Source organism: Vipera ursinii (genome assembly GCF_947247035.1).
Source record: "Vipera ursinii genome assembly, chromosome: 2".
In the NCBI taxonomy this organism is placed as follows: Eukaryota; Metazoa; Chordata; class Lepidosauria; order Squamata; family Viperidae; genus Vipera; species Vipera ursinii.
In genome coordinates this window covers 98,234,790-98,246,655 of record NC_139513.1, presented here as the reverse complement: position 1 = coordinate 98,246,655, position 11,866 = coordinate 98,234,790, and the positions used below count along the sequence as shown (strand labels likewise).

The window sequence follows — 11,866 nt, the reverse complement described above, 5'->3', positions numbered from 1 at the left end:
CTGAGATTGTGCATTTGGGGTTTTCATGAGCTGTAAGCCATAATCATCACAATTATGACAAATCACGGCTTGCACTATCTTGCTTTGCATGTAATGAGTCTATCTCATATATTAGTTTCCCCTTTTAAGTTGCATTGCTGAAATAAATGAACTTTTGCACGCTATTCTAATTTTTTGAGTTTCACCTGTAGATATCAACTGTTGCTTTTAATGCCAACAATCTAGTCCTTTCTATTCAAAACATAAAGGGGTAGCCAGTTCCAATGTTGCCTGGTATGCTTAAAAGACAAATGAGGTAAGTGAGCCATCTGGTGGTAAAAGAGCTGCATAACAACATAATGTAGGAAGACACGTATTCGGACGAGAAACATGCGCTTACACCGGAACAGTTTGAAAAGCATCTTTAAGTAGAGAGTCAATACTGTTCATTTCTTTCACAGTTAATATAATGCAAATATAGCATTGTTACAAACATAAAGAAATTTCTGGTCTCATTATTTTTAGCATTCAATTTTTGGACCTTAAGACAAAGTTCACAGCAGTTCAGCCAGTTGGTTTTCGTAGTAAAAGAATCTAACAATACCATGGATTACAAGATGTGTGCAAGGCCATTTCTCACTCAAGTAAGCACCTCAACTAGAATGTACAAGTTATATTGTCACAGTAGTTCAGGTTATTAACTCTAAAGTTGAGACTTGGCCCAAAGAATTTACTTGTTGCTAAGTCGACAAACAAAGCAGCAGCTATTTAGAAGATTTAAATACTACAATATTTTTTTAAAAAACAAAAACAACAAGGAAAGGGGATTTGGGGGTATAAGGTCACTTCTTGGCCTTTATCCTACTAACCTCTCACATTATAACAGAGTTCCCCAACCTTTTGGGGGTGGTGGGGGAAGGAGGGAACGAAGGAATGGCTTTGTGGGGTGTGTGTGAATGCATGCACACACACATGCGTACATATGAACACCTTTTACTCAAGCGAATGGGGCCATGAATGCCTGTGACACTCATGGAGATGCTTGCGCAAGTGGGGCCGCAAATGCCTGCGACACTCATGGTGACGCTCGTGCGAACGGGGCTGCGCACGTACCCACAACCACACTCACCAGCCAGCCACTCACGTGGCCTGGTGACCAATTGGCCCCAGCCAGATAGTGGGCTGTGGCCCACAGGTTGGGGACCCCTGCATTACAAGGCATCTACTGCATCTGCATTGGGATGCACATAGTCAAAATCCAGACACATATGGGTTGTGTTAAGACTCAGTTAATACATCATGTTACCCATACATTTTATTCTCTATCTCACATAAAATATTGTATGGCAAAGAGCAAACCCACGAATTTTTCAGGAGCCACCCTTGAAGACATCTACCGCAGTTACATTTTTAAACACTGCAAGTTGTCTTATCAGTCACACCCAGACAAATTAAAATCTTAATGATTCATGTCATCCTGAGCCTTCAGATCAGTTTATGCATTCATTTTCTATGCTGATACCAAAAGTAATTTGATGTGATTACAGGTACATGGATGTGGGAAGATAAGCATAGTCTCTGATAGAAGGCACTGAAAAATTGCATTATGCCTCATGTTAATCTCACAGGCACAACCACCCTTTATTGCACATTCTGATTTCATTGGAAATCAATGTCTGCAGTTGCAATTCTTCTCCTTATTTCAGTGTATAGTTTTTGAAGGGGGAGGGAATATTTTAATGAGAAAGTATCAATTGATAATAAGTTTCTGAATACCATCTTTTTCATTGTCTTCAGAAGGGCCTTAGATTATTTTTCATATGCAAATTTTCTTGCTCTTTTTGGAGAAAAGCAAAGACAAATCATATACTGTTTGTGCATACAAATTTAGTTTTCTGTGTAAATATCGGTTTACTACTTTCACAATTCTAGCAATATTTTGCCATTCCATATTTCTACCTGAACGTTGATAACAACACTTCATGCCAAAAGATAACTCTGAACAATTTTTCTTTGCTCTCCAATATTGTTTTAGTTGAATATGCTTCCAATATTTCAGAATGCCTGTTAGAGCAGTGCTGAATATTTCATATGGTGGAATCTCCACTAACAAGTTATAGTGTGTTCTAGAGTTTTCTAGAAGGGACGCAGTGGCTCAGTGGGTTAGGACGCTGAACTTGTCGATCGGAAGGTCAGCAGTTTGGTGGGTTGAATCCCAAGTGCCGCGTAGCAGTGAGCGCCTGTTACTCGTCCCAGCTTCTGCCAACCTAGCAGTTCGAAAAGCACATAAAAATGCAAGTAGACAAATAGGGACTACTACGGTGGGAAGGTAACAGCGTTCCGTGCTAGTCATGCCGGCCACATGACCACGGAGACGTCCTCGGACAAGCGCTGGCTCTTCGGCTTTGAAACGGAGATGAGCACTGGCCCCATAGAGTCGGAAACGACTAGCATGCATGTGCGAGGGAACCTTTACCTTTACCTAGAGTTTTCTAACCATTATTGGACTGATACAGCAATAGTAATAGCATTTGGGCTTATATATTACCCCATAGTGCTTTATAGTACTCTTTGGGCAGTTTACAAGGTAGAAGCAACAATCTGGGTTCTCATTTTACCAACCTCAGAAAGATGGAAGGATCAAACTCCAGGCTGCGTGCAGAATTTGCCTGCAATACTGCACTTTAAACATTGCGCCACCAGTAATTCTCTCCAGTAATGAGAATAGTCGTTGTATCACCTCAATGAAGGTTACTTAAAGCAAATATTTATTTGTTAGATTTGTGTGCTATCTTTTCTCTAGAAACTAAATATGACTTACATAGCACTATCTTTTTCTCCCAATTGCGTAAATCCTGTGAGATGAGTTGGATACAAGAGATAACTGGCTAAAAATCAGCTACTGACTTTCCATGGTTGAGGGCAGACTCAAAAGCAGTATCTCCCTGTTCTTAGTCAAACACTTTATCACTCTAACGCACCACAGCCATTTTGTTCAGTTTATTAAGACTCATATATTACTGAAGAGAACAACTGGGCTTATTAATCTGGGAGTTGTACCATAGATCATTGGAAGATTTTGAGCTGATTCCTTTAGCTATTTCTTCACTATCATAAAACCAAAAGGACTTTATATCAGTTAAAGAAGAAGAATGAGGCTTCAAATAGCCCAGGGGTCTGCAACCTTGACAACTTTAAGACTTGTGGACTTCAGCTCCCAGAATTCCTCAGCCCGCTATGGAATTCTGGGAGCTGAAGTCCACAAGTCTTAAAGTTGACAAGGCTGCAGACCCCTGAACTAGCCTATGGCTCATAGCTTCTTTGTTGTGGTTTCTTGCTAATTGATTTGAGATGGGTGTTTTGAAATGAGTTAGGAAGAGGCAATTCCCCTTCTAAGCCCCTATTGCACCAAGCATAGTTACATTTAGGTGTCCTGGAGAAATCCTTGCTTTGAGACCATGCATTGATCACATGCAGGTAGTCCACATCAGTGACTGTCTCATTTAGCAACAATTCAGAGTTGTGACAGTGATGTAAAAGTAACTTTACAACATCTACAACCTTTCCATGCTTGTAAAGCAAAGGAAAGCTGAAGTAAAACTGTAAACACACTCGTGCGTTCATTCACTTAGCAACCGCTTCACTTAATGATGGAGTTGTGGGTCCCAAAGGTGATCACTGACTGAAGACTATTTGTAATGCAGAAATTATTCTAGATTACTACAGGAATCTCTCTTTCCAATATCTGTCAGCCTTAGATTAAGAAATACCATCACAATGATAAGTAGCTTATGTACCTACATTCCTTCATAGTTTTTCAATAAATATGGCACAAATTCAGGCTGAATTTCTGAAACTGAAACTCACAATATTCCAGAGGCCTCCTGGCCTCATTATCGTCCTCTTTGTCCGTTGAATGTCATGAAAGAAAAGGCAAGAGACAGGGAATGAAAATATAGCTGACTTCTAAACCAAGCATCACTTAACAGTTGCATTTACTAAGCTGGAAATGGTCAAACGGGTGAAACCCATCCAGGTGGCTGTGGGGGTAACACCACCAGGTGATTGGAAGGTACGTAGCCCCTCTGTCCATTCACTTCCACTAAGAACCATTCTTTGCTTCCCTTTTTATCATGGGGTTCCAGCACAGTCACTGACTGGCCTGCTTCCAGACTGACTTCCTGATTGCTCCTGGCCGTGAAGGGATACACAGCACGTACCTAAGAAAAACAGAAATGCAGTTGTAATACTGGATATGATTTTGATCAATATACTACAGGATAGGATGCAAAAATAATAATAAATAAACCTGGCCAGATCAGTTCTATCCGGATAGGCAAAGCAACTTTCTGGGATGCCTTTCTGCAAACATCTCAAAGAAGCAGAAATTCATTCTGAAATTTATGGCAAGTAGCCATGCCCAGAGACAGAATAGGTATCTAAATTTGTGGAGTTATACAGGACACAAAGGGACGCGGTGGCTCAGTGGGTTAGGACGCCGAGCTTGTCAATCAGAAGGTCGGCAGTTTGGCAGGTCGAATCCCGAGTGCCGCGTAGCAGAGTGAGCGCCTGTTACTCGTCCCAGCTTCTGCCAACCTAGCAGTTCGAAAGCACGTAAAAATGCAAGTAGAAAAATAGGGACCACTCTGGTGGGAAGGTAACAGCGTTCCGTGCGCCTTTGGCATCTAGTCATGCTGGCCACATGACCATGGAGACGTCCTCGGACAAGCGCTGGCTCTTCGGCTTGTAAACGGAGATGAGCACCGGCCCCTAGATTCGGAAACGACTAGCACGCATGTGCGGGGGAACCTTTACAGGACACAAATGTGTTACTAGTCCAACAAAATAAGAACTTATGATTGTCAATTGCCAGCCTACAGAAAGTGGTAAGTTTAAAGCTGGTGAGACAAGATTCTCTCATCTTTACCCCAGAGAAAGCTCTGTTATAAATAAGAGAGAGAAGAGGCAGCATCTTTCAAAGCCAAGAGACAAATGGTGAAATAAAAAGGGGAGAGAAAGAGCCTTGAGATTAACATATATGAAGAGCCTGGCTCCTCCTGGGTGTTGCTAGATGAATTTTCTTGCCTGTATGGCTTCCTAATGCTCTGTGGTATGTCGACTTACGTAACCTTGTGTGATGAATGCTGAGCAGTGAGGGGCACGAATGAAAATAAAATAAATGGAAGTAGTGGCAGGCATAAAGAACTGTGAATTATTCAACTCAGTTCTTGATGCTGTGCAAGCTAACAGCAAACCTAATGTGAATGTCAAGAGTATTTGAGCCTCGAAATGCTCTTTGCAGTGGTCTCCTAGCACCGTCCTAGAGGTAGAGGAAGGGCAACATAAACCCGTCTCCCCATGAAAGAAGTCTGTCCAGACCCAGGCAATACAAAGAAAGATCTCCAGGGACGAAGGTCTAGCTTGGCTCTGACCACATTCCCTTTGGGGACTTTCTGAGATTGGGCATTGTCCACATTGGAAGGCAACAGTCTGGGAGGCTGGTGGGGAAAGGGGTGGGGGGTGGTACTCTGGGATGGAATTATTCCCTCTGAGAATTTCCTAGGACTGCACCCAAAATGCATGTTGTTTGTTATGTATTAGGCTTAAAGGAACACCTAAAGCACTTGTATAAGAGTCACCACCAGGAGGCGTTGAACTGTAACTGTTTTGGCGGGAAGCAGTTTCGGCGGGAAACAGGTTCAATCCGATTGGTTGGCTGTGTACCTGGCCAGGTACTGGCCAGGTATATAAAGAGTGCAGGTAACCCCTATTCCCCAGCACAGTCACTTCCACCTAATAAAGAGCTGCTATGCTGTACTCATCGTCCCGGCATCTTTCCTGCTTGCTCTCCAGAACCCACTACACAACATTGTTCATGAAGGACCGTTTCTATGTTGCACAGCACTGAATAAGAAGGAAGAGGAAATTGACATTTGCCCAGGGTAGCGGAAATACTAAGGAATAAGGAGCAGATTCAGGAGATAATCCTGCTTTGGTTATACTTAGTCTGTTTCAGGAAACTATGGAATTTGACTTCAGATAAGGAATTGAGAACCCAGTGAGCTGTTACTTTGAGTTTTTTATTTTTTGTTTTTTAGCTTCACAGTGCATCTCTGGTAATTGCACTTTTCCTCCTCGTTTTCATGATGTTGTCTTCATCTCTTCCTCAGCTGGGCTGCAAGGAAGAGCAGAGATCTTCTGCCTTCTGCAGAGTCCTTTGTTTGTGTTAGTCCTGACTGGTACTTTCCAGGCCTTACACAGACTCCTTATGAATATTGCTTTATTGCCCTTCAAAAGGACATTTCACCTGCTGTTCTTGAGAAATCCCTCGTTCTGTGCTGAGCAGACTGATTTAAATGCGGAAGGAAAGCTACAATATTTTCAATGGGGAAGGAATACTACAATATTCAGTGTTGTGGGTTCTGTCCCCTTTGGGTCCATTACAAGGTTTTCTGTTGGTTTTACCAGTAAAGAGTTCCATGTTGCTGCACCATTTACTATTATCACTTTGGGAAGTGGGTAAAAAACAATTTTTCTCACTCCATATCAGCATTAGGTGATAATATGCACAGACCAATCTCACTTGCACGCTCATGGCTGCACACTAACTCCTTCTCGGCACTGCCAACTACAGCATTAGAGCTGGGTTTCTTGCTCATATGTGGCCCCTATTCTCCTGCTCATTCTCCTTCTTTACCCCTTCTGTTCCTCTTCTGGTCCTCTTACCTGTTGGATGGGCTATTTGTAACTACAGACTTAGTACTTTCTCAGAAGACCCCTGGACTGAAATTTAGAAGCAGCTCATCTGAAAGCTCCAGAGGAAGGACATTTATAAAGTGGGGGTGAGCTTCTCCCAATACAATACATTTATTATTATTATTATTTTTAGGAAAAGCAGCTTATTCCATTCTGGTTTAGTGACACTGGGTGATGACTCATCACTCTTACAAAACTGTATAATATTCTCCTTCACTGCTCAGTGTTCACAGGACCTGGGTCCCGAAGATGCAGTTCTTACAGCCGTTTCTGTAATGCACTATCATTATTTATGATGCCTGGGGGAGTGTCAATTTGCTTACAACACTCTAGCTTTAATAGCACTAGCTGCCAGGATGAATGCTATTGTTCCATGCTCATATGCATGGGCCAATTACAGTAGCATGATTCCAGGAGTCCACCCTGATAAATGTGTTCTCCATGGGTGTTGCTGGTGTACTGGTTGCCAAGCTGCTCTGCAAGTTCTTGGATTTCATCTTGGTATCTTGTGTCTGAGCTTTTTAACTCTTGGATGGCTTTGACCCACATAGCTTGGGAGAGAGATCTTTGTGCTCATGGCCTTAGTGGCAAGCATCAACTTGTCACATGTAAATTGCAGCCCTAACTTTTACAAGAGGACACAAGCTAGATCTGGTCTTTATTTTGGAGCAGATGAGATGTGATCTGAAGATGGAAAGCATTAATGGCTGTCCTTTGGGACACTTTGGAGCTCCACAAGGATGGAGGATTGGTTAGAGACATCCACCCCATCCCCCACAAGGTATCCAGAGGGCATTTAGGGAAGTACCCCACAATTTGGCAGCAGTTACATTTCAGAGTAGTCAATCCTTAGAATGTGGCCAGAGATGATGGGATTACTCCCATGAGGCTTTTCCCCAATTATTGATTCAAGTAATTCCTTAATTTATTAAAGAACTGATATAATGATGGAAAAGAGATCTAAAGCAGGCATGTCAGACTGCTGGCCCATGGGCCGGTTTCATCATACCAAAGCCGCACCCACCCCATTGCTGGCAATGCAAAAAGAGTCACAATACATTGTGACATGACATGGCAAGTTTGACACCAAACATTAATGAAAGTTCACATTTCAGTCTACACAATGGTGCTAAGAATTGCAATGTGGCTGCTCTTCTCTTCACTGATTTCATCTGCAGATTTGTGCTGAGTTATCTACCATCTTTTAGGGAAATATAGACAGGACAAAGCGACTGCAGTCAGGCTGGATGAATTTGCAGATTTCTGGCAAATAATTTCACTTGATGGGGTTTTCTGTCATTTGAATTTTACCAATTGTGATTTGGATTCAGGCCCCTGTTTGCTCTTTCAAATAGCTAGGCAGGGCATGGCTGGCTGGATCTGGCTGGATTCAGGAAATATTCAAATGGTTCTCCAAATAAGGAAATAATGCCATTTTACTTTGAAAGAAGTAGTAGCCATTTCTGGATCTGGTTATGTTTAATTAATTTTGCCTGGGGTTCAATCTCCCTGTTTTTAGAGAATGAAGTTGAAAAGATGGTGGGGAATCAGAGGAACATCATACAAAAGATCTTAGAGGAAAGAGGTTTTCTAGATCTCTTCCACTTGAGATTCTAGTTATGAGACAGAAATAATATTAGTCATGGTGGTGAATAATTTTCATTCGGAGTTCATGAGGACTAAACTTTTCAGGGTCCTATTACAGCTTTGACTCTTGGCTCCTACACAAGCAGCTAGTGAGTGCCCAACTCTAGTTGGGGTGTCTGCTGTGATCTTATGTATTGTTAGACATAATCATATAAACTAGTCCTTCGTGTGACTGCTACTTCTTATCAATCTTTGTTTTCATTTTCTTTGCTCATCACAGGTATATTTTTTTCATTTAACCAATATCTTACTAGTTTCCAAATCTGACCCACATTCATCTTACCCTTTATAAATGTCTCAAGGGTGAGTCAACATACCTGGCCTATTCCATATTTTAACCCATTTGAGATCATAACAAACTACCTAAGGAAAAAAAATCACTTGAGAGGCATACCCATGTTTGCATCCTGAAATGGCCCTGTTGAAATATAAATCAGCATAACAGGACAGGAAATGCCATTATCTGCCAGTCTCTAGCCATAAATTCACTGCCTGTTCACAACTCATACTACTGTCCTTAAAAATCAAAGCAACAAGAAAGAGAAGGACAGGTGTTACTCACCTGTAAAACTGGAGTGCTGAAGTACGCTGGGGGATTGGGAGTTTGGGGGAAGTTGTAAGTAGGATGCATTTTCTCAGCAGCACCACCCTGGGGCAACGTTGTTGTTCTGGGCGTTGGGTTGGGGACGTAATGGTACCGTTGGAGCTTTCCAGGTGACACGTAACCTCTTGGACCTGCATGGTACACAAGACAGGTAAGATTAAGCTGAAGGCTAGACTGCTGACAAAAAGTAGAGTGTTCCCTTGTTGTTTATCAACTAGCAGATGGCTACACAGTAATGCCAATGAAAGCAGCATGAACTTGACATAATTGGAAAATAATGGTGTAGAAATAACGACTTGATATAAAAAGGAATGGACAAAAAGACAGCATTTAGTGTAGGAAAGAAGAGAGGATGTGTGGGATGTACTAATGAAAGGATGTGATTTTTACAAGAGATTTTGGCAGCATGTAATCTGTCCTATTTTAAATCAAGGCCAGGAGGAGATATTTTTGAATACATTAAAATTTTACAATCATAAAAATCCTAATGTTGCAACGACAATGGCTAAACTTTTAACTACGGCTACAGAAGTAAGGTTTTTATTAATTCATTAATGTTTGCATTTTGAAATGCTTATCTATCAACTTATTTATCTCAAATTTTTATTTTATACTAAAATACTTTTCATTATACTGTGCTTTACAGCCCTCTCTAAGCGGTTTACAGAGTAAGCCTATTGCCCCCAACAATCTAGGTCCTCATTTTACCAACCTCGGAAGGATGGAAGGCTGAGTGAACCTTGAGCCAGTCAGGATCAAACCGCTGGCAGTAGGCAGAAACAGCCTGCAATACTTCATTCTAACCACTGCGCCACCACGGCTCTTAGACTATAATATGATTATGTCATGTCATGTTATAGAAAGGAAAGAAGATGAGTGGGCGAGATGACAAAAAGTAGCACAAATATGATGAATGGAGACGAGAAGGGGAGCTATAGAGCTACAGAATTAGAGTAAGGCCTGGAATTTGGTGAAAAAATACATTGTATATAGAGAAAGAGGTGTTTAATATCGGGAAAGAAAGAACGAGAAAAAAGAGAGGGAAGGAACTGGCTGGAGTACGAAGGCAGATAGTGATAGAAAAGTCAGTATTTAAAAAGGGGAGAGCAGAAAGAAAGGGACAATTGATGTTCTACTCCTGGTTTAGGCAAGGTTCAACCAAGGGACAGGCAACCTGTAGTTCAATGACTGGTCTTCTGGTTGCTGAAAAGAACACTCTTCCTTCACTTCTCTCTGTAGTTACTCCCAACCCCCTGCAGTTTGGACAACGACCATCTCCCACAGGGAGGGTCTTCTCAGGGTACCGCCGGTAAGAGACTGCCGGCGGACGACACCCAGGGATAGGGCCTTCTCAGTGGGGGCGCCTGCCCTTTGGAACCAGCTGCCAGTGGAGCTGAGGACTGCCCCCGACCTCCGTTCGTTCCGCTGGGACCTGAAGACCTGGCTCTTCGAGCTCTCTGGCCCAGGCTGAGAATTTTAATTTTAATTTTAATTTTAACTGGGGTTTTATTTGTTCAGGGACGGATATAATTTTTAAATCTGTTTTTAACTTTTGTATTTTTTGTTTTAACCACCCTGTAAACCGCCCTGAGTCCTTCGGGAAAGGGCAGTATATAAATATAATAAATAATAATAATAATAATAATAATAATAATAATAATAATAATAATAATAATAATAATAATAATAATAATAATCTCATTTTCTAGCTATCAGGATTATGGTACAATTGTTGTAAAAAGGCATCTTTCCTGTCTTTTGCAATTATCTAATGCATGCAAAATTTGGTAGGGGAACTTACAACACCTGGGCTACTTCAGCTATCCTACCACTGCTCTAGTTTTCTTCCTGATATTTGATTTTCATTGTTCAGAGAGTAAGCAAGTCTCCCTTTAATTAAAACCATTTAGAAGTCTTTTTTCCCTAACAGCTAATTACTCAGATAAATCAGGGGAAACTGTCTCAAGGGGGGGAAAAAGTCCAATTCTCATTAATAAAATGCAAATGACTAGGAATTATTTTCTTAGTGGGAACTAATAAAATATAACTGGCTAAAATGATGTAATCAAATTAAAGGTCCATTTCATCCAATACCCTGCTTTCCACAGTGGTCAACTCTTGGTCTCTGAGAAGCTCAGTGACTAGTATTTCAATTCACTCAACTATAAAAAGGTAAAGGTAAAGGTTCCCCCGCGGTGGCTCAGTGGGTTAGGACACTGAGCTTGTCGATCAGAAGGTCGGCAGTTTGGTGGATCAAATCCCGAGTGCCGCGTAGCAGAGTGAGCGCCTGTTACTCGTCCCAGCTTCTGCCCACCTAGCAGTTTGAAAGCACGTAAAAATGCAAGTAGAAAAATAGGGACCACTATGGTGGGAAGGTAACAGCGCTCCGTGCTAGTCATGCCGGCCACATGACCACGGAGACGTCCTCGGACAAGCGCTGGCTCTTCGGCTTTGAAACGGAGATGAGCACCGGCCCCTAGAGTCGGAAACGACTAGCACGCATGTGCGGGGGAACCTTTACCTTTACCTTTATATATATATTAATGGCTTTACAACGCAAATAAAAACTATACTGAAAAATTAAAAAATCTGCCAAAGGAAGAACTACAAGTTCCTTTTTTCCCTTCCACATTAGCTAATCAGACTATCAGATCACCTGTTACATGAGCAATAGCACTCTATAATAATCTTCTCCAAATTGCTGAACTCCAGATCTGATGGACTATAATTCTCCTGATAACCAGCCAGAGATTTAGGACTTGTAATCCAACACATCTGGAGCCCACCAGATTAGGCTTAATGAAATCTTCTGTGGTTATGATTTAAGCTTCTTATCTGATGCAGTAGGGATGTAAAAGATATCAGACGCAGATTTATTTT

General features: G+C 41.6%; 1 protein-coding gene across 2 annotated transcripts in view; it reads right to left on the bottom strand.

Moving 5' to 3' along the window:
- Window positions 1-398: 398 nt before the first annotated feature.
- Window positions 399-11,866, bottom strand: part of ARHGEF37 (Rho guanine nucleotide exchange factor 37) — a 61,569-nt gene continuing 50,101 nt past the window's right edge. Inside the window, exons 12-14 of one of the 2 annotated variants that reach the window (XM_083352717.1) lie at window positions 8,945-9,117; window positions 2,462-4,199; window positions 399-2,105 (exon numbers count right to left, since the gene is read on the bottom strand). In XM_083352717.1, the coding sequence (XP_083208843.1) occupies window positions 3,993-4,199; window positions 8,945-9,117 (380 nt within the window). In that variant the 3' untranslated portion in view covers window positions 399-2,105; window positions 2,462-3,992. The remainder of the gene's footprint in view (window positions 2,106-2,461; window positions 4,200-8,944; window positions 9,118-11,866) is intronic. The other variant, XM_083352718.1, reaches the window with a different exon arrangement.